Source organism: Mustelus asterias, chromosome 10 (genome assembly GCF_964213995.1).
Source record: "Mustelus asterias chromosome 10, sMusAst1.hap1.1, whole genome shotgun sequence".
Lineage (NCBI taxonomy): Eukaryota > Metazoa > Chordata > Chondrichthyes > Carcharhiniformes > Triakidae > Mustelus > Mustelus asterias.
Window position 1 is genome coordinate 91732786 of NC_135810.1, and position 23446 is coordinate 91756231.

Here is a 23446-nt window from a genome sequence, read left to right on the forward strand (position 1 = left end):
AATATCAAATTGCATTTATAGCTTACTCAACTGGAAACACGCAAAGATTGTTTTGTATGGTTCTCTGTTTAAATTCATTTAATTTTATTTTGTATTTATTCAGCACTCTGTTACTTTTGTATTATTTTCTGATTTAAAGCTAAAGGTGAATGTCACTTTGCAAAGATGTAAAAAAGTAAAATTAAAGGCTGTGCAATAGCTTTTCAGTTTCCTGGCTCTCTGCCAATCCAAATTATTCATTCATACTTTTGATCTTAAAGTGCGACATCTTTCAACATTTCCTGGTTATTCTGAAGGGCAAGAGAGAGATCCAGAAACAAAAGCTGAGTTATCAACAAAACTTTGAGTCTTTCAATGTCTTTGAAGTATATATCCTGCTTAAGGTACTTACTTTGCCAGGGAAATCCCAAAGAATCTCAACCCTTGAATTCAGTTTTGCTGTCACTGTGCACTTGAGAGCGAGTGTTTTTCCACTCAGCATTTTGACTGGATTGGTCACATTAAGCTGTACCTTGTTGATGCCATCAACTATATTTCAAACAATAATAAAATAATATTAATATTGTAAAAAAAAACTCAGATATCAGGATACCAGGCATACTGTATGCATCACCTCACACTGTTCTATAGTCAATCAATTTTTACTCGTATTATTTTATAAATTAACTGAATACTAATTACCCTAGTAGCTAGTAAATACAGCATGTTTACACTAAGTTATGTTATGCAATAGTTTTCTTTCATAGCAGATTTATCTATTATCAACTGCAGCACTTGCATCACCGAATACTAACACTCCCAGCACCACTTCTTCATTGCAAATTACATCCAGTGGACTTTCTCTCCCTAGCAAAACTATTATCACAAGTTTTTTTTTGTTTACGTATTAGTCAAAAGTAGACTTACATTAACACTGCAATGAAGTTACTGTGTAAATCCCCGAGTATAAAATTGAGAGACTTCTGATGTCCATACCTGCACAGTTAAATGTGGAAATCCAGAAACTGCTGTCAGTGATTCCCTGATGTTCCACATTGTGCATTGTTCAAACCTCCAAAGATAGTATAGAAATCACTTAGCAGTGTAACCTTAAGTTTCACCAAGCTATTGTAAATTTGATAAATTTTTGGAAGAAAGAGCAAAAGCAGCAGAGAGAGTCCCAAACCTGCCTTCCCCTCCCTCCAGTAACTCTACTCCTCTGACAGTGCCTGCTGAAAGTGTAAAGAAACCAGACTGTTCCAAGAATACGTTCTTTGCTTTATAACTGACATGTGTATATTTGGGTGTATGTATGTGCATGCAGTTAATCTGTTATTGGGCAGGGTGCTGCTGTACAGTTTGATATGGCTTCTTGATGCGTGGCTGGTGATGCACTTGCACTTTGTCCATTTCCTTTAATTCTCACCCACCCCCTCCCCCTGACCCCCAACCAAATAATTCATAAGCTGGTGTGCACTCTTCAGTTTGAAACTGACATTTTTTTAAAATGTCGAACCTATTTGCAAACCCACCCTCCCAAAGGAATCACATCTTGCTGAATGAGGTGAAACTAGGTTTTAAATGTTAATACTCAATGACCTCTCTAGGCCTAAAAGCTGACTGTTTGGGGGCGATTCTCCCATTGCGACCCGCAAAGTTTCTGACGGGTCTGGTTGGGAGAATCGCATGTCGGCCATTTCGCAGGATTCACGCATGCGTTCCTGACGCATGCGCGCGCCTCCCACAGCCAGGGAACAGGTCGCAGTCGGGACTGCGTTGGAAACCAGCGGGAAGAGGTAAGTGATTTAAATCCATTTTTAATGTATTTTAAATCTATTTTATATGTGATTATCGGGCCCAGCACAGCATAGCACTCCCACCCCGCCAGTACAATTTCACTCCCGTGAGGTTTAGAGTAGCTCTCCACATTCGGGGAACAAGCGGGAGGCCCCGGGGAGTGAAGGGGGACAATCGGGGCCCCCCAGGAGGTTGGGCGATGGTGGGTGGTGCACCATGGGCATGGGCACCCTGGCAGCGCTAGCCTGTGTCCCCTGGCACTGCCCAAGGGGCAAAGTGCCCATGCCCAGGGGGCACCATGGCACTGCCCATTGGGCATCAGGCAGTGCCAAGGGACAGGGCCTATTGTGGGCAGGGCCCCGTTGCCACTCTGCATGGGGATCGATCTGGGCTGGAGGGAGGCCAGCGATCGGGGTGGGCTGGGGGGATGGTGGTCTGCAGGGGGGGGAGCCGGGGATGGGGAGGGGGGTCTGCCTCCTGTCAGGGGGGATTTGCCTCTTGGTGGTGTCAGCGGGGGAGGGGTATCTGCCGGGGTGAGGGATTGCCACTGCTGGGTGCGGGGGGCTGGACATTGGGGCGCTCCGGCGCAGGAGGGAGGTCGGGGCTGGCCCAGGAATTGTCATGAAGGCCATGATCGGTCCAATGTGGGGGGGGGGGGGTGGCGGGGGCTGGAGGGGCAGGGGCAGCACTGCGGGGGTCCTGGGCAGGCCAACGATCGAGCTGGTCAGCAAATGGGGAGACTTGACAGACCGGGGCCACTGTGCTTGCGCAGAGCTCTGGAGCTGTCAAACTCTGGCGCGAATAGACCCCGCCTCCCCCAGGTTTTTAATGATATTCACGATTGTGATCTCTACACTGCACAGAATGGGGAGATTCGGGTCTGAAGTTGCACTGAAAAAATGGTTGTGATCTAGACCAGTTTTCTCACCAGTTCAGCACTTTTGGGAGAATCGCCCCCAATATTTCTGAAATGTCAAATTTCTCCATTATGATAAAAAAATTTGATAGGGTTTTCAATAAAATTACTTTTTCAGTTTATTTATGATGTTTCAGCTTTTGTCTTAATTCTAGTGTATACCCCAATCTATATTTTGCTGTCTGTGAAATTATTGAAAACTGTAAGTTCTTTAATGTGATTCTCTGCTTAACCTGCTCAATGACATCATCTTTGCAGGATTCTGAAGTTCCTGTGTCATTGGTGCCACAATTAAACTAATGTTTGAAAAGGTGAAATCCATCCCTCAGAGACTGGCTTTGTGGGCACCTTCCTTCAAGGCCATATCGCCACTGACCACAATATCCGGGCCAATGGATTTTTAAATGGGAGAATGTTTTGCTGAGTCTATTGAGGGCTGCCGCACATACTTATTATGGAGCATTCCTTTAACACACATTAGTAAAGAAGAATTCATTATAAAACCATGAGTAATGAGATTTATGCTGACATCAAAACCACATTGTGGAGCTCAGTGCACTTTCCCAATCAGGTCAAATGAGGTCATTAGCTTACACATTTTAAAGCACAATATTTCAAGGAAGTTGACACAATCCTTGAAAAATGTTGAGATTTCTACTTCAAATCAAAATTCAAAGAGCTATCTTTTCTTTCAGTGTAACTACTGCGTAGGTCTCAAACTGAAAAATGCATATTTACTAGTCCATATTGGAATTAGAATCTAAACAAAGTGTACCTCATGAATTTTCCATTCAAATATATATACCAGAATTTATAAATACTGCATATCTAAGGGAAAAGCAGCTCAGAACAGACTGGAAAGATTTCTTATCTATGATGCTTTTCTTAACAGAAATGGACTGTGGGGCAATAAGAGGGTGAGTAATCTAGTAAGAAGTTACATACATTCCAGCAGCTGGTTACACTGACCCAACCTAACAGGAGTGTTTGTAAAATAATGCATGACTTGGATGCTGGTGGAAGGGTGGGAGACATAAAGTTGATGGTCACAAAGAGGATGGCATATTTATATTTTTTAAAAGTCAGCATTAGAAATTCACAGCAAATCAGTGCTATCAGTAAGCTGTGACAGATATCAAGTTATTTTAAAAGTTACAAGTTATATGGTCTGGGCTAAATATGGTTTTGCAGCAATTAAAATATGCTGCTACAGGATTAGCTTAAAACGAATATGGTTTAAAATAAAATAATTGCAAAATAGAAACATTCATAAGGGTGAACACTTGTCAACCAAGAATGTGTTCAGCACCAAAAACAGGATAGATTTCCAGCAAGCCATTAGATTCTGGCAGAGATCTACTGATCTTGGGGACATGGATTTCACCTTTTCCAACATTAATTTCATTTTGGCACCAAGGATCTAGGAGTTTCTGAGTCCAGTAAAGTGATGCTAGATACAATCAAATTGGTCAGACAAGGATTATCTGTTTTATTTTTGAAACAAAATATACCAGTGAACTGAACAGTTCTCATGAAAGATCTTTGACTTGAAAAATTAACTTTGCTTCTCTTGCCATGGCTGTTGCCTGACCTAGATTTCAGATTTCTTATAGTTAATCACAGCTTTGAGGGTGTCATCCTAGAAATGAGGGCAAACTGGGGCATCAGTGGCAAAGATGGAGGGGAAATTTAATGATAGAGTCACCTAGTCTGATTCTACCTGCTCCTATGAAATTCACGAGCAGCACAACAGAAACTAAAGGTGGAAATTTCCCCAAAAATGGGTAAGTGTCAGGTTCTAACTGAAAACCTGTGTCTTCTTCCTGAGAGAAACAGCCAGGTTGGTTGGCAGGGAGCATGTCAAGAATAAACAGTGGTGGGGTGGAGGGGGGCATGTTTTGCACTGCCATTCTTGAGGGCGTGTGGCCTAAAGATGCTGGCACAGAAATCGGGAAGGGCTCACCAATCTTAAAGCTAAGAAGCTAAGAGAAATGCAGCTACAAACCTTGTCTGTGTGTTAAATAAATAGAACGAAACGTCTTTCCATTCACTCTGGTTTCGCATGTCAGCAGGCCAATAAATCTGTATGTGGGTTTGGGAATCACAAAGCCTCGTTTGCTGTCCCACATAACCTCCTTTCCATCAACGATAAAGGATAAGGCATTCTAAAAGTAAAAGGCAGAAGTTTTGTCATTATACTAAATTCACTCAGGGTGAGAAGAAATTGATTCCCTTTCTATGATTTAGGGCAAACTGATTAAAATATTATCTCAAATTTAATTAATTGCTACAAAATCAAAAACAATAATTTCAAACAATACATCAGATTATTAGCACATTTATTTAAATAACTGTCTATACCTTTCTATTTCTGGATGTCTACTAATACAACATGGAATTTATCCACAGTGAACATAGCCACTCTGAGAAAAACTATTAAGCATTCAGAAAACACGCCTAGGGTAAAGATTTATCTGAAGAGAACCTTTCTGCAACCTTTCCCTCTCGTCTCTTCCATCTCAGTTTGTTCCTTCTGATATAATCTTACAAAGTGTTAATTTTCTAGAAGATTAATGCTTTTATTATGGCACAGATTTTTAAAAACATATCAAAGTACAATTGTATAATTTTGAAATTTAAATTAGCAAAAAAAAAATTGTTAATATATTTGTATATGGTGTGGTTCAAATGTACTAGAATTGTAATCTTAAGGCGGGATTTTCCGGCCGTGCTTGCCCCAAAACTGGAAATTTCCACCTGAGGTCAAAATTCCCATGGCGGGCAGGATGAGAAAATTCAACAATTAGTCTCTGAGACAGTTGTTTGCCTTTGATTGTTTGCTTTTGTTCATTTCTATCTATCTGTAGATCAAAAACTGCCAAACTAATTTTCAAAACATTTGTGCCTTTTTGATTAATTTCTTTAAGTCATTTCATATTGAACCTCATTTCCATTTTTGAGTTCCTAAACCTAAAATTATACCTCCCATATGATTCAATTTTATCCATTCTTAACTATGCTTTCATCTTTCATCCTTTCTCCTTCAATGTTGATAAATGCGATGCACTATTTTATCCAGCTAAATTTTTAGTTCCCATGGGTTCATCCAAATGAAGGCAAAAAGGTTGAACAGTCACTTTCTTCTTCGAAGCACTGAAATTGCAGAGTATTTCTCAATCCGCAGCAGTTTCTGAATATTCGGAGAAATTTTAGTTGTTTATGACCTAGCTATGTCCAAAGTGGTCACTGGGTCAACGTGACCTTGACTTTTCCTCATATGATTGTACATTCGATTGCCATTGACAGGAATCAAAGTTTAAATTAACACTATGGGAGTTGATATTTATTTAAATCACCATAAATTGCATTCAAAGATTCTGGTGTCCTTTAACGTGACTTATAATATAATAGGCAAGTCTGAAATTCTAGATCAAACTACAACTAATTATTTTAGCATGGGGCATTTAAATTTTATTTTTAAAATAGTCACTATTTAAATGAAAGGATTTTTTGAGTTACATGTTTCATGACAAAATTCTGCCAAATAACTTTCTCCTCTGTAGACTGAGCACTAAACACAATGTTAATTCATTCTACAATGAACCAATTTGTCAGGGGACAAATAGAAAGATAAATTTTCAAGAGCACTTGTTGGCCTCAGCTACCATAGTTAACTTTGGTGATAAGCAGCTGTGGAACGTGGTAAACCTAAATTATAACATGAGCTCTTACTGATCACACTCATTCAGCACACCACACTTTCTCCCACAAAACAATCTTTATGTCTGTATTCCACACAGCTGACCTATCACTAATACAATGCTCACGTGAGGGCTTTCTGATGTCTTGGTCAATTATTTCTATACAGAATGCTACACGACTGTAACCAGCATCTCAAAAAGAGGAAAAGTTATGGTCATCCCAGTTCTATTATCTGAGCAGGGACTGGCATTAAAAGCAGTTTTTTAAAAGTTGACGTCATAGAGAATTCCACCCTCTCAGCGGAAGGCAGTTTCATTGTAGTGAGTAGCTCTCTTGGGAAGAAAGGGGTAAAAAATATATAAATAAATAAAAAGGCCCATAGATTAGATGTGCCAACTAAGTGCTTTGATGCAAAAGGAAAAAACAATATGAAACAAATGTGATTGTATAGACTTTTCTCATGTAAAGGATTCTACAGGGTGGGACAGGAGGGATGCCTCAAGTAGGATGTAATAAATGTGACTTTGGGCCTATCTCACTGACTTCCTGTCAACACAGGATACAGACCGACTGTCTGCTCTGTGCTGCCAACTTGGGTATTATATGGAACTCCTACTTGTCGATTATACTGCTTAATGGGAAATACTTTTGTCCTGTTCCCCAGACTATAACATATCCTTTGAAAACATATATGTATATTTACACCTACATAAAAGGCAGTGAAATTAAATGTACTTCTGAACACTCCAAGATGCTGCAGTTTAAGTTACTTGCAGAGTAGATTGTAATTATTCTTGGATCACGATAAACTCGGCTAACCTTGAAGTTCAAATTTATTTCAAATAATAATTGTACAGAAATTACTCAAACCGAATGGGTTAGAGATTACTGGTTTGTGTAGACATTTCTAATTTAACATTATTTTAATATGGTCAGGGCTAAATAACTGGATTAATAAAAATCTTTCAACTTTTATTGATAGATGTGAATTTCTTTATTTCAAATTTATATCATTTCATTCTTCCTTTCCATTTATTTAATCATTTCTTTTCTCATATTCCTAACTTTTCATCTGGTATTCTTACTTTCCTCATTATAAAGATATTTGCCTACACAACAGCAGAACTGCATTCCAAAACAATTTGCTGTTCAAGAAGCATTTTAAGCTGTTTTAAGGATGCGATAAGATACTATGTAAATCCTTCTTCTTCATGTTTCTTAATCAGATTTCTTACTTTCTTTAATATTTCCAGTGCTAATTTTTTAATGTTCTAAGTGGCAGTAAAAACAATTGAGTTAGACCCTAACAGTAGTAGATGCTGGGAAAGGGACAGAGGCAGCAACATTCATGAAATGTTCATTGAATGCAGTCCTGATCCCTGCTTAAAATGCTGCACAGTATAACAAGTACTGCATACCCTCTGCCTGCACTGTCCTACTTTCTCCCCATCTTGTATGATATGATACTGCTTATAGGCAACACAGAAAATGGTGCCAGAATTTGAACCCTAGACCTTTTGGCACCAGTACAACACTCAAATCACTGACTTAGCCAAGCTCAGCAGAGGAATCACAGGTCAAGGTTAGTGGACATATGAAGAGAAGATTTCAAAAACAACAATAGAAATTTGGGATTAACAGGAAGGGAGGCTGGGAGGAGCATTTCAATAAGACTGACTGAGGAGAAAGCCTTGAGCTACAGTTGCTCAACCCAATGCCATACTTGAAATTTCTGGCAATTAACTGTGACAGACAGTTTCACTATATGAGCCCATCTGTCTATAATTGCAAGCACTGCAGGTGCCCACAGCTGATAAAAGTTACAAAATGCTCTAATGAGGAAGTGCGATGACGAGCACACACCACCTAGACTTTCACTAAAAATTGTTTCTTAAATCTTGGAGGGAATATATGTAGCAACAAAATTAAAATATTTCTCAGATTAATCAAAATTAAGCAAAATAAATATGAGAACAAACATTTCACTCAGCGAGTTGTTAGGATCTGGAATGCACTGCCGATGGTCTGGTGGACGCAGGTTCAATTGGGTCATTCAAAAAGGAATTGGACAGTAATTTGAAAAGGAACAAAATGCAGGGTTATGGGGAGGAGGCAGGAGAATGGCACTAAGTGAAATGCTCATTTGGAGAGCTAGTGCAGACATGATGGGCGGAATGGCCTCCTTTTGCGCTGTAATAATTCTGTGATAATCAGGGCTTACTAATAATAAAAGTCATATACATTTCTTGCACAAATTATATAATAAATACTCCTCAAGCAGTACACTGATTGAGCATGCATTTCAAAAGTTGTAAAGGCAAAACAGCACTCAAAAAAAAACATGCAAAAGCAGTTTCTGAGTTTTAAACTCAATAGAAATTGGTAGGCCAGCATGACTGGCATATAAAGCTGAATTCAACCATATGAGTGAGCAAAATTTGTTATTATTTTCAGCTTTTTTCATTATTATAGCTGTTATATTTGTTGACAATTTGGCCTGCAGCAAATTGTACATTTATTCTGAACTCTTCCAATGCCGAGCTGTTTAATCAGTTTAGTAAATAACCTATCATTATCAGCACCAATTACTATGGATTCAGAAAAACAACTCATGAAATAAATGCTTGAAGCAGCCATGTGTTACAGGTTGTTAGCAATCTATATAAATACTCCATCCAACCTACCGTTTTCAAAGTGACAGTGAAATCTGGGGCTGTGACCCTACATGGAATAATTAGCCTCTTCCCCTCTGTCATGTACACAACTTTAGGAACATCTGTGTGTTGCTCTACAAATGGACTGCGTTTGTCTGAAACAAAAATCGATATTTTTATTCAGTGAAAATGTGAGGCAAAGATTTTGTGGCGTAGAAAGTTGCCAGCCTAAAGAGTCTAGTCAGAGTTCACCAAAGTCCGCATAAAAGTAAAGACAACTGAAGTTACACAGCTGCACTGACCTTCCAAAGACTTATCAGAATAAAAGCTAAAGTTTGCTTGTGTCGGCGTTTTTCACTGAAAATGGCAGTTGTCTCTAATAGTCCACATCTGCAGCATAATCATTTTGCAGATAAATAAATCTTTAAGCAGAAGAACATCTTTAACGTAGTTTCTCAAATATATCAGATAGGGTGAAGCTTCACAGACTTCCTCTATTCTTGCCACAGTTGTGAAGTTCAGTGACACTGACACTCTTGTTTCACTGTGTCAATAATCATAGAATCCCTACAGTGCAGAAGGAGGTCGTTCGGCCCATCGAGTCTGCACCGACCACAATCCCACCCAGGCCCTATTCCCGCAACCTCACATATTTACCTGCTTATTCCCCCTGACACTTGGGTCAATTTAGCATGGCCAATCAACCTAACCCGCACATCTTTGGACTGTGGGAGGAAACCAGAGCACCCAGAGGAAACCCACGCAGACACAGGGAGAACGTGCAAACTCCACATAGACAGTGACCCAAGCTGGGAATCGAACCCGGGTCCCTGGAGCTGTGAGACAGCAATGCCACGCACTGTGCACCCGTGCCACTCAATAATCCACTGACACTGAAAATATCTGTCATTTGCACTATAGTTTCAATTAAAATATGTGCCAGAAACAAAGCACATTGCCATTGTTTGATGAATGCTGTGATAGGATAATTCCAGTGGATTACATGGGCAGAATTTCATGGTGTCCATTTGCATTCCTACCCAGCCACCACCTGTCCGCAATTTTATGTTGAGTCCACCCTCGCACTAACTGAGACCCTTAAGTGGCCAAATTTGAGGCTTGCAGGAGGAGTCGGGGGCAGGGGGAAGCCCAGCAGGTCATCCTGTTCAGGGCTCACATGTTCCCCCAATGTCTGTTCCTCTGTGGGTGTTTTCTCCCAAACCAGCCTCTCCATCAAGACGTCCAACTCACTCTACCCACTCTCCCCGGTCTCAACTTCCCTCCGTGGAGCACCCTGCACTTACCTGGTGCTGGACTCTGGGACTTAGAATCTGGGGTCGCCATGGGCTGCTGGGACTATTATCTCTAGCCAATTAACACTCGTTAACACTCCTATTAACCAATTAACACTCCTCAGAGCATTAAATGGCTGTGGGGCTGCTGTGATCGGCAGGATGGATCCCTCACCAACATTTCAGGTGGTGGTGTGGGTACCCCCAACACCTGAAGAATAACAGCAATAATCTGACAACTCCTCTGCCTCATAGTAACTGGCCTCTATTGGAATATCATTAGGTTTTCAGAAGTGAACCAGACCAGATATAGTCCTATGATTCAGTTATTCTAGATAGACAGTCAAAATGCTGCAACCATAATCTCTTTTATCTCTTAGGATGGGTGTAATCGCACGCATACTGCTTATGGCAATGTGAATATTAGCTCTGACTCATATTTTTGGATCAAAATTACTGTCAGGTAAGAAAAAGCAAAGGTCTGTGCAACCGTGCTCACAAGCTCACACAGAACTTTGCTCTTTGACACACATTTAAGTTTAAAGATCACCTGGGAACTTAAAGCCAAACTTTTTTCTCTGCTCCCTTCCAACTTGTCTCCTTTAAATGATCCTCTTTGATATTTTTCCCCTTTATGCTGCCACTTCCATTGAGTACCCATTTACCAACCACAGCCTTGTAAAGTTGTGTGTGATGCCTCTTTGTGCGTGCTTAATTCTCCAGCAATGTAAATTGCTTTTAAACTGCTTCATGCAGCAACTTTACAGGCAACATATATGTTAATGTGAAATTACTTTTCAGCAAGGCAAACCCTGCAGCTTAATTGGACTACAAGTCACTTCATAATTCTCAACCAAAACTAGAATCACCTCATCCCATGATTATGGCAATTTAGCCATGGAATGGCAATTCTATTTAAAGCTACAGATTAGTCCAATCTTTTTCGCTCAGTGGATTCAACAGTTCACATCCATTCAGATAATTCCCAAATTTGTCTGACAGGCTTATTCCCAAGATGTTTTAGTGTATTTTGAGCAAGACATTTCTATTGTCTGTGATCCCACACAAAGCAAAAAGCCAAAAGGAAAAAGATACCCTGAGAACCATTTAATCAGATCAAAGGCTAGATATGTTTTCTTTCCACTTGAGGAAAGTTGTATTCTTAAAATATATTTTTTTTAAATGTTGTTACATAATACACACCCTCGACAATCATTACCAGGGAGAAAAAGGTAATTACTCCCTTGTGGACTATTCAAAAATGGCACAAAATGAAGAAAAGAGCTGCTTCCATGTGTAAAGATAATTGATTGCCATGTTGTTTCCTCAGACTCACCATCTCATTGTGGAGATTCTGAGAAGTATTAGAAAGAGGTGCTGGATATTGCAGCTTGCAGACATAGTGTCACCAGCAACTGAAGCTATGGGACTACTATTTACTTTAACCTCAATGCCATCACTGCTGAGAACTGGAGCCGAAGAAAAAGCCATACGTAGCAATAGTGAGAGCAAGGTCCTGTACTTCTGCCATAGGCAGTTTGCAAAAAAAACTAAGATTCTTTACAAATTTAAAATAATGAAATTGAAGATATTTTATGCAAATCCAAAATCTTCACAGAATGAACATTCTTTCAAACGACGATTCACTGAAATGAGTGCAATTATTTTTCTTCCGAATTTATTTTGAAGCTTTATATAGGATAGCTTAAATTTAAATAACTTGCAAATTAAAGATGGCGGAATGGTGGCACAGTGGTTAGCACTGCTACCTCACTGCGCCAGGAACCCGGGTTCGATTCTGGCCTTGGATGACTTTGTGTGTGGAGTTTGCACATTCTTCCTGTGTCTGCGTGGGTTTCCTCTGGGTGCTCCAGTTTCCTCCCACAGTTCAAAGATGTGCAAGTTAGGTGAATTGGCTGTGCTAAAATTGTCCCTTAGTGTCCAAAGATGAGTAGGTTAGATGAATTAACCATATTAAATGTGCAGGATTACAGGGATAGGGTGGAGTTTGCAACTCGGTTGCAATTGGCCGCAACACTCCTGCTTTATGGTAAAATCAATCACGGTTTCCTTCATCACTGCTACCTAATGATGCCTGCTAGAAATACATGTGTGGGCCAATGGATGAATCCATAGAGTCCCTACAATCGACTCCACACAGACAGTTACCCAAGGCCGGAATCGAACCCGGGTCCCTGGCATTTTAAGGCAGCAGTACTAACCACTGTGCCTTAATGCCGACCAGAAGATACGACTGGGTTTAACTATGTTGCTTCCTGCGATTAATAGTAATAATGCAATAATGTGTTACTCTGGGAATATTTCTATATCCTGGAAGGTAATGACCCAACTCACTAAACATCAATGATTTGCATTTATACAGCAACTTTCACATAAATGTGTGAAGATGTTGCACATGAGCTTAATAGACAGAAATTGGCACAGGCTCGGTCAAAGAGGTAAATGTTAAGGATAGTCTTGAAGGAGGAGAAAGAGCTGGAGAAAGAGAGAAGTTTAGGAGGGATTTCAGAGTTACGGCTGAGTTAGCTTAAGGCATTGCCACGATGGTGGAAGAGGTGAGTGTGGGAGATGCCGAAGAGGCCTGAGCTAAAGCAATATAGAGTTCTTGGGAGGTTGTTAGGATGAAAGAGATTACAGAGATAGAGGCCTTGGAAGGAACTGAACTGGAAGATGAGAATATCCAGCGTTGGTCCTTATGGTAATTCCCAAAATGGCTTTGTTAAAAATAAAATAAATGGCTCCTCCATTGCTTAAAACATTTAAACATTAAAATCCTGAAAAACTCCGGAGTTCATCCTCAGTCTGTACTGAGTTAATTGATCTCCACCAAGGTATATATAGGGGTGCTATATTTGGCTTCAATGCCAGGTGTTAAGGAGAGGAATATTTGCTAGGATGTCTGCTCCTGATCACACTTCACCAGACCTAATGGAAGTAAAAATGAATGGACATCAAGTGAAGGCAGGATCAGATACAGCTGAGATGCCTTCCTCTATCAATAGGACACCAATATTCATTTGCAAGATTTACATATTAATAGTGGACAATTGAACATCCACAGAACTATAGGCCAGCAAATAGCATGCAGGAAAGAGTAGAAAAAAAGGATATAAGATAAAATCACTAGATTTTTAATTCAAAAACAATTGGAAACCCCGTGCAGGACTTAGAGAACAGCTTCAGTACTGCAAAGGAATACATTTGTTAACTGTATTGATGATTAGGAGAAACCATTTTTTCAGAATGAAAGAAGAAAAAGTCTGATATTGGTTAATTGTGATTGCAGATTACACAAGAGTGCAGTATTTTTCATTATCTTCTTATTCGTAATTGCCCAATGATAAAAGAAAGAAATGCATGTGGCTGGTAAGGACAGTAAATCTTAAGGCATGCATTAATACTTCCACTTTAAACAGAAGGCCCTTTTGGTGTAGTTTATGTATTTACAAACAATGCAAACACAGAAATTTCACTCTAAACCTGGGAAAAAGGCAGATTAGTGGCCCTCATGGAGCTAATTTGGGAAGTTGACTAAACAATGTCCTGCCACAGGAAACAATACAGAACCACTAGTGAATCTAATTCTACCACAATATGTTTCCCAAGCTCTGATATATATTGAAAACGCTGGATGAACTTTTTAAATGAAAATCAGTAAATAATCCATGAATATTTATCACATTTACGATGTGCTGGTTACATTATAATACATATCCATTATGTATCTCACAAGAGCCTTGTTAGAAATACACAAATGTGTTTTTTTTTTGTTTTATTTCATTTTCAGGATAGGGTGTGACTGGCTTCATTCCTATTTGTCCACCAGAAGATAGTGGTGAACCACCTTCCTGAGCCATTTTAATGCCTTGAACAAGCGACCCTCCCAGTAGCCCACAAGCAACACTTGACAAGATTTGCTTTTTGGACTTCCTGGGGCGGGCAGAATTTAATGTCCTCCCCATGACGAGTTTAGTGTCATTTAGTCAGGTGGAGACCATGCCACTTTCCCAACTCTGTCCCAATAACATCCTTATAGGAAGGCTCATGGACAGCATCCTGTCTGGTCACCAGTTGAGGTCTATTTAAGGACCTCATTCCTCTGCTCAAATCCTTTCAAGTGTTGAAATTTTTAATGAAGCGGCTGGAGTTTAGCACTTGTCTGGCTTCAGAACCGCTGCAGAACAGAGACAGGAACCATGATTTGGAGCTGAGGAGAGTTTAAAAGGGAAGTAAAAATAGTTTTTTAATTCAAAGGGCTTATCCTATGGTTGCTGAATTCCACCACAGGTCATTGGAGGAACCAGAATTAAGAAATCAGGGCGCCCTCAACCTTCTGACATTATACAGGCATTAGTGTAATGAGCACAGTTGTCCACACTCCAGCTGAACACCAGGGAGGGTGCAGATGGAAATGGGTTCTGCACTCTCAGAGATTAAGGCCATTGGGGTTGATGAACAACAGCCTGCACAGGAATGGCAGAGTACCCGGCATCAGGAGGTCAGAGGAAAAGGACAAGGGTCACAAAGGGGGAGACACCTGAACACTGGACCTACAAGCAAGGAAAAATACACCTGTAGATGGTGTGAATTGACAAAGGGAGCTCCAATTCTCTAGGAAGATGGTCACAGACATTTGTGCCCTCTTCAGCTGTAGACCTCTGTGGCATCTTACAGGCAGCTGTATCACCCAAGTAACAGATGATAGACAACATATCAAATTTACAATGAATGGAATATCATAGGCTTAGATGGTACTGGTTCAAGTGCCAGGAGTGGTCAAGTGGTCAAGCAAAGGGAGATGACCCTGAAGAATGTGGTTTCCCTGTTGCATGATGAGGTGGTCTCCAATTGACACCCTCCAGGAAAAGGACTGTCCTTGCCTCCTTCATGGGTGCCAGGCTTCTGGTTCCTCTATGACATCTGGGGTCCATGTGGTGTAATGGGAGGCAGTAGCACAGACTCTTTCCCTTAAGACAAGCTGCAACCACAGTTATGGCTGTTGTGGGTGTCTGAATCCTGTCTCCATTCATGATCCCATTAGTTTTAATTGGATGGGAACCCCACCATCATCCTAATTAAGGGTTCAGCCCTGGGAAAATTGCAGAAGTCAGATTTCTGACCGAAAACTTGACTCCATTGGGAAAATCCTGCCCAATGGCTTGAATGGCCTACTGTGTGCTGTAAAATCTTATGCGTGTTTGGTCCCAGTGTACTCCCTGTTTTAAACTCCATATCAGGTATTACTAAAATTTGGTTTAAACCTAACCTGTTTCCTTGCATCTAACGAGTCATTATTCTGTAACACTTTATTTCTAACAAAATCAATAAATCTTTGAATGTAAAATGTTATAAGCTTAGCAGAAGCAGAAGGAATATTTTAAAAACAGTAAGTGTGAAGTTTGTCTTACCCTTGACAAATATATACAGTGCAGTCTTCTTTTGTCGAGCATTTGAAGATGAGCTATTGCAGTAATAGTATCCTGTGTCTTTAGCTTGAGCTTTGCTTAAAGTCAGGTTACTACAGTAAGGTCTATCGCTGTCCCAACTGTTAAAGTTAATTATACTTATTCTTTCAGTTCCGTTCATTACATGATTTGGCCAGGACCATGATATGTGTGATGCTCCCCTGTGAAAATAAAAAGGTAAACAATACATAGTACAGTTTAATAAAATTGGATCACCCTAGAAATATCATCTGTATATTGAGCTTCAATGTTACCATCTTATTAACTTGGATGTGCAATCAAAAAGTAAATCTATGCACATGTTTTATTCATGTATTTTATTCACTTAAATGAAAAGACTGGAAGTGTGGAATAAAAGCAACAAATGCTCGCAATAAACACCAGGTTAGTCTGCATCTGTAAACAGTAAAGGCCAACTGACAAAGCCATTCATGTTACACTGCACTGTTCATTCACTGAGTAAAGGAGGAATCGGGAACCAATCTTTCCTTACATAGGTTTCTTCAAAAACCCCAAGAATACAGACACAACATCCTTTTCCTTCCCACATCCCCTGGTGTAAACCATTTCTTATATATACTTAAGAGTAATGTCCTAGCTTTTCTCCAATTAGTAACTGCTGCTCTCACTTACAACAAGAGCATGTGGTAGGATTGCAACGTTAACAGTTAGGGACAGTTTTAATCCCCTGCAGCCAATGAAAAGACATGTGGGAAATCACCCTGGAGGAGATGGTGGTGTAGTGGTAACGTTTCTGGATTAATAATCCAGGCCCCAGGCCAATAAATACACTTGAGACATGGGTTTGAATCCCACCACAATAGCTACACTAACCCTTATAACAATAAACACTCAATTCAATTATATAGTCGCTCCTAAAAACAAGCATTGGATTCATCGTCCCACTTCAAAGAACCTATAACCACTTGGAGCTGTCAATCAAACTGTGAAATGGCACACATCCTACCGTGGTAATGGGCTACTGTGAAATCAGTCATGTAGCACTAATCAAGTAATGGTACCCCTAAGGATTATGTCAACAGACAGAGTGAAATAGCAAGCAATCATTTCTTTTTAAACAGAACAGTCCAATTTTTAAAGGGCAGAAGTTTTAGATGCCTCAACAGTTTGACAGCTCCTTTTGACAGTTCAGCTTGACACTTCAGATAGTTTATCTTGGCATTTATGACAGTTGTTTTTGACAGCTCCAACAGCCTTCACAGCTCATACACTTTTTATTCATTTTCCTGCCTACATTTAGCAATCCCAAAGTGTTCCTTACCTCTCCTAAATGTGTCCCAGGACCTTATCTTTCCAAAAGAGTACTCTGGCTATCCAAACAAATCTACAAAGTTCGGACCTGATCCTACTAGGTCTAATCAGTACATGTCAAGTTTCTGACACGCCTCACACCAAAAGCGCACATGATTGGAGGCAATGGACAGGGACCTCTTCAAAACGTGCATGCATAAATCCTAACCTGGGCCCATTCCTACACCCATGAAAACAGTAGGTGCCATGTTCAGGAATGAAACTTCCGGATTTGGGCCTCTCCATTGTGTTAGAAATCCAGGCCCTTGACTCAGTGTGAGAGTTCCTCGGACTTCCAGGAAGCTGAGTCACAGGGCACTGGATTGATTTTGGAGATGTTTTGTGTGTGTAAAAATTAACTGAGTTGAGACTCTTGAGGATGGAACCTCAGGCAGGAAGTGCTGAATCCAGAAGTTCTGGGTCCAAAATTTAAAGGGGCAGTGCACAACTGAGGTGCAAAGGAGCCATCCCTTAAAGTGGCATTACAGATCTGGGTCCCTCAGGAGAGGACACTTAGGAGGTTGCCTGCAAGGAGAAGTAGTGGCAGCATGGGAATCATCCACCCCCTCCAGCTTCATCCTCGATTGCTGGTGGGAATACATTGGCTGGACTGTGACATCCCAAGACCTCAGTGGAATCTGCTGATGCCACCAAATTATCTCGTGCGATGGCTGAGGAATCTTCTGCCTGGACTTTGAAAAATATTTTTGAGCTGGAACAACAGCAATTCAGATGTTGGAATTTAAACTGCAGACCTTTCTTACAAGGTTGTCAGCCCTTTAATTATGGCACCAGATCTTGCTCAGCCATCAGATGATGCAGGCTTGCAGACATCAGAGCCTCCCCCTGCCACATTGCCGCTGTGCTGCCCTACTCATGTCATGCCTTTTGAAAATTGCTCTTTTAGGGCAGAATTCTCCCATTCTGAGACTAGGTGCTGTGGCTGGGCAGGAATGTGGAGTGTTTACCACTGCAGTGGCCAACGGGAAAATATGCCAAATCTTCTGCATATTCCGAATTAGTGATTATGCACCCGGGTGTTTCATGCCATACTCAGTGGCAGAGCGGGCCTGGATGGTGCATAATTCACCATTGTGTCCAGGTACCATATTGAAAAGGTGCTCATCATCATTGATCCACTACTGAAGAAAAGAGGCAGACTGCCCAAAAATGAAGATAGATCTCCAGGAGCACTCTGAGATCAGAAGATGGACCTCCTAACAACGAAGATGGGTCTCCAGGAACATTCTGAGGCTGGATGGTAGATCCCCTGGAGGACACTGATTCTGGAAGGTCCATCCCTGCAGATGCTCCCCCAACCCATTGCTGTGGTGTTCCAAGGTTAATGGCAGCCTCCAGCTGAACTCTGAAGACAGACCCAGGCATTGTTCAGATGAATCATGACATTTGCACACCATGTTGTTTCAAATGTTTCCCATGTCAGTATGTTTGCCCATCTACATCGCGGAGAATTTGGCATGGGGGTGTCGGATTTTCATTTGCATTCCAGTAATGAGGTCCACGCTGGCCTCTGGCAGGTTTCTGACCAACAATGGTGGGCACCAGTGGAAGAACCAGCTGTAAATTCATGCCCATGTGAAATCGATTTGAGTCTCCTGCCATTGAACACACCAGGGAGAATTCCACCCTTAGTATGGTAAGGAGACCCAGAAGTTAAAATTACCCCACTTGCCTTACTTCCCAGGTTAAAATTGGGTCTGTTGTGTATCTCAAAATTAAATATTGACAACACCATCTGTGGAGAACTCAATCATGCTGTCAACATTTATCTTTACCTTCTTTCAAACTAAAATGAAATGACGTAAAATAGTGGAATGGTAATGTATGTATCTTACATGATAAAGGCTACAATTAACAATCTGCAGATTGATTAGATTAATTATACTTCTAGGCAGACATTTAATACTGACAATTGTGAAGAAATGTATAGTGGACAAAATGAGCAACATATATATATACAGTGATAGAAATACAATAGCATGAGGAAAGTTAGAAAAGGACACAAGAGTAGTAAGTAATTACACTGGGTCTGCAAGTAGAAGACAATCTTTTAAGTATGATCCTGGAAAATGCATTCCCCATAACGCTAAGAAGTGAGATGCCCCATAGTGGACAGGACAAAATCTCTAATGCGGCAGTCCTATCAAAGACAGAGCTCCCAAGTTTGTTTGCGCTCTTAAAGCAGAGGCGGCTCCGTTAGTTTGGGCACATCCATAGGATGGAAGATGGACGTATACTTTCTGTATGGTGAAGTAGCAGGAGCTAGACAACCAGTAGAACAGCCAAAGCTCAGCTTCAAGGATGCTTGCAAGACATTGATTATTATACCTGGGAGTTACTGGCTGATGACAGAGGAAAATAGCAACACGTCCTGAGGGCTGGCATGCACTATCACAATCACCAATGGCTACAGCGACCTGGCAACAGACACCAATGCTGAAAACAACAACCCACAATAACACTTGGAAGCTTCATGTGCCATGTTTGTGGCAGAAACTGCCGCTCAAGAATTGGCCTCCAGCCATCAGCAAAGGTGAACCATTTGAAGACACCCCATCTGAAATAGTTACTTGCTGCATGTCCATCATGTTGAAAGATGGAAGGATGCCAACGATGTTGTCAGAAGGTAATAGCAGTACACCGCTGCTGCACAGAAAACAGTGAGGAATTCACCCACAAAGAAAATGGATGACGTCAGTTAAATATTTAAAGAATATGTAAATAGAGCATAGAGCTTGGTATATATAACGTAAAGGAATTCTCCTAAAAAGTTATTTTTCACATTATGTATGAATTATAATATATCGTTTCATTATGCATCATAATCTAATTTTTTGATTAACACTTTTATTCAGTAATTGGATAGTCTAATCAGAAATAATTCGAATTAAAATGTTTCATATGTATGCATATTACTGTAAAATTACCTGCATGTCACATGTAGTGTCTGGTTGAGACTGATGACGTGTTGCTTAGCTCTGGGGCTAAGTGCAGGAGTGAGGAGGTCAGGTGAGCCTGAAAAATAGAAAAATAGATTTTTATTTTCCTTATTGTATTTCAAGCTAATGAAACAAATCCAGGGACAGAATCTTGTCAGGGCGACTGCCGGACTCGGCCACCATTAGAGAGCTGGGGAGAGCCCTCTTTTAGGGAACACCCACTGCATTGTGTGCTATTCAGGCATTTGATAAACTAGGGGCGGGCCTTCCCTCAAGATCAAGGACTCCAGAGGCAGAAGTCATGCCCCCCCGAGAGCTATTGGCCAATCGGAGGATAGCAGCTCTTTTGAATGGCAGTACCTCTGGGATAGCAGTGACTGCTACCGATACGGCACCCACCATAGAGGTCTACGGTGATCAGTGGATCCCAGGTCAGAGGTGAATGCTGGTGGGTGGGGAGAAGAGATGCCAGGGGTAAGAGTGGGGGATGGCTCTCAGCCATCACCCTCCAAACCTCTGCCCCCCCCCCCCCCTCCCCCCCACCACTTCCCAATGCTGGGTCGCTTGGTCACGCTAGAGTGCCTATGAATAAAGGACCCCCTCCTTGGAGCCAGCAATAAACCCCATACGACTTGATTGTCATGAGCATGACCCCTGCCCACTGCTGAGTTAATACCAGCACCAACAGGACGAGGCTTTACTTTACGAGGTATTACTTGCCCATTTCAGGGCCTCAACTGAGGGTGGGAAAGGATGGCCTGTAGAGGGCCTTCCCGCCATGGAATTAATGAGGGTTGAAGTAGGAAGGCAGCAGATTACCACACAGCACCCTCCTGCCTGATTAAACATCCGCTGCCACCAAACTTGCCATTGGGGAGGGCATAAGATTCTGCCTTAGATTTTGTTTACAATTCTGAATACCCAATTCCTGCTGAGATTATAAAAAAAAGTACAGCCATAGATTTTAAGTACTTGAGTTGAATATGGAGCTAATGCGTACACTTAAGTAAGGTCATAAGGACAATTTCCCAGCTTCAGAAAAATCAATTTATCAAGGGTAGTATATTTTTAAATTATTTTTGCAATTATAGCAACATAAATGGAAACAATGCCAATGCATTATAATATCTGGGTTCTGTGAGAGTTACAGTGGGTAAATATGAAACAATGAAGGCCTGCAGTTCACATTTGATTCAATGCAGGAAGTCTTATTATACTGTACTTCCTTGAGTCCCAAAAGGCTGCAGAAAGATAAAAATCTAAATTCAATAGAGGGTTGCCCCATATCCTTTTCAATTTAATAAAGTTTGCCCTGTGTAACAAAATGAAATATTGTTTCATTTTCAATGTATTTATATTTAAAGTCCTCAATCTGGTCAATTGTTCTCTGCCTTGACCCTGTACTAAGAGTTAAAATTTTGAGTTAGTCCCATAGCAAGAGGTGCAAATACCAAAATGCATCAAGGTAAAGGTCTGAAGTTTGTGTTAAAGGTTTTATCATGCTTTCAAAGCCAACACTTAATAAAACAAATATTTTTCTCCTAGCTTGCAAATAAGTAGTAGTTCATTAAGAATGTGCTATCCTGTTCTTCGAAATCTACATATTTTCTTCAATAATTGAAAATTAGGTTCTGTCAATAAAGCATTGTATTCACAACTTAACTATCAGCTTTGTCCAGATCACCAACAACCTGTCCTGGTCCTTCCACGTTGACGCTATAGTTAAGAAGGCCTACCAATGCCTCTACTTTCTCAGGACACTAAGGAAATTTTGCGTGCCCGCTATGATCTCACCAATTTTTACAGATGCACCATAGAAATCATCCTTTCCAGGCACTATTCCGAGCTCGGTATGGCTCCTGCTCTGACCAAGACTGCAAGAAACTACAAAGGGTTGTGAACGTAGCCCAGTCTATCACGCAAACCAGCCTCCCATCCACTGACTCTGTCTACACTTCCCATTGCCTCAGAAAAGCAGCCAGCATAATCAAGGACTCCATGCACCCCGGACATGCTGTCTTCCACCTTCTTCCGTCAGGAAAAAGATACAAAAGTCTGAGAACATATACTAACCAACTCAAGAACAGTTTCTTCTCTGCTACCATCAGACTTTCGAATGGACCTACCATATATTAAGCTGATCTTTCTCTACACCCTGTCTATAACTGCAACACTATATTCTGTACCCTCTCCTTTCCTTCTCCCCATGTACTCTATGAAAGGTTTGTTTTGTCTGTATAGCGCGCAAGAAACAATACTTTTCACTGTGTATCAATAAAGTTTAAAGTTTTAAAGTTTAAAGTTAGTTTATTAGTGTCACAAGAAGGCTTACATTAACACTGCAATGAAGTTACTGTGAAAATTCCCTAATCACCACACTCAATGCCTGTTTGGGTACCTAAACAAGAATTTAGCATGGCCAATGCACCTAAGCAATATGTCTTTTGGACTGTGGGAGAGAACTGAAGCACCCGGAGGAAACCCACGCAGACACGGGGAGAATGTACAAACTTCACACAGATAGTCACCCAAGCCGGGAATCGAACCTGGGTCCCTGGTGATGTGATGCAGCAGTGGTAACCACTGTGCCATCTTGCTGCCCCTATCAACTCAAACAAATATATCTGTCATCATTAGCTTATTGTTACTGATTTTTAACTGGGGAGGGTTGTTGATAAATCCCATATGTCAGAGGCATACCGTTTGTTGCAAATCTCTTTACTGGGATTTACACAAAAGTTATTTTCAATACTATCTTTTGACGGTTTACTTTCATTTCCAACAAAGCAATATTAAAAATGTAGTATTTGTCATTACTCAGTGATAGAGCATCATTCTATCACCCATCTAATTGCTTTCCGATTCTCTATGCTCCGAAATGTTAATGTATTTGCTGATCACTCACCATTGATCTCTATGTATCAGACTAACAAATCACAAAGTATTTTAGTGTACTTGTAGCTATTTCAGTGCAAACAAATATTTTACGGGGCATTTGCTTTCTGTACTATTATGTAAAAATGATACTTCTATTAAACAATCAGTTTTAAAAAACTAATGTACCTAAAAGTTCTTATTTTCAATGTACAGAGCTTTGCGACCTATAGATTTCACAACAGTATATTGTCCTTCCCCTTTCTTGCATTCATGTTTCTTAAAATAACTCAAAAATTAAGGCTTAAAGTCAAAATATTTTAAATTAGTTCTCTCTCTTTATTATTGATATGAAAATACTATCCTCTCAATATATTTCTAACTATGCCATCTTTAAGCTCTCTTGCCTAAGGTAACCCAGCTAGATTTCTGGACAGTGATTTTGTCAACATGTTCAAGAGTAGTAAAATAATTA

The 23446-nt window shown here is 40.6% G+C and overlaps 1 protein-coding gene across 2 annotated transcripts in view; it reads right to left on the reverse strand.

Moving 5' to 3' along the window:
* The window catches only part of flt1 (fms related receptor tyrosine kinase 1), a 211922-nt gene that overhangs the window by 152968 nt on the left and 35508 nt on the right, over nt 1–23446 (reverse strand). For both annotated transcript variants that reach the window (XM_078222195.1, XM_078222196.1), the window contains exons 2-6: nt 20086–20173; nt 15770–15987; nt 9079–9203; nt 4698–4857; nt 392–528 (exon numbers count right to left, since the gene is read on the reverse strand). In XM_078222195.1, the coding sequence (XP_078078321.1) occupies nt 392–528; nt 4698–4857; nt 9079–9203; nt 15770–15987; nt 20086–20173 (728 nt within the window). The remainder of the gene's footprint in view (nt 1–391; nt 529–4697; nt 4858–9078; nt 9204–15769; nt 15988–20085; nt 20174–23446) is intronic.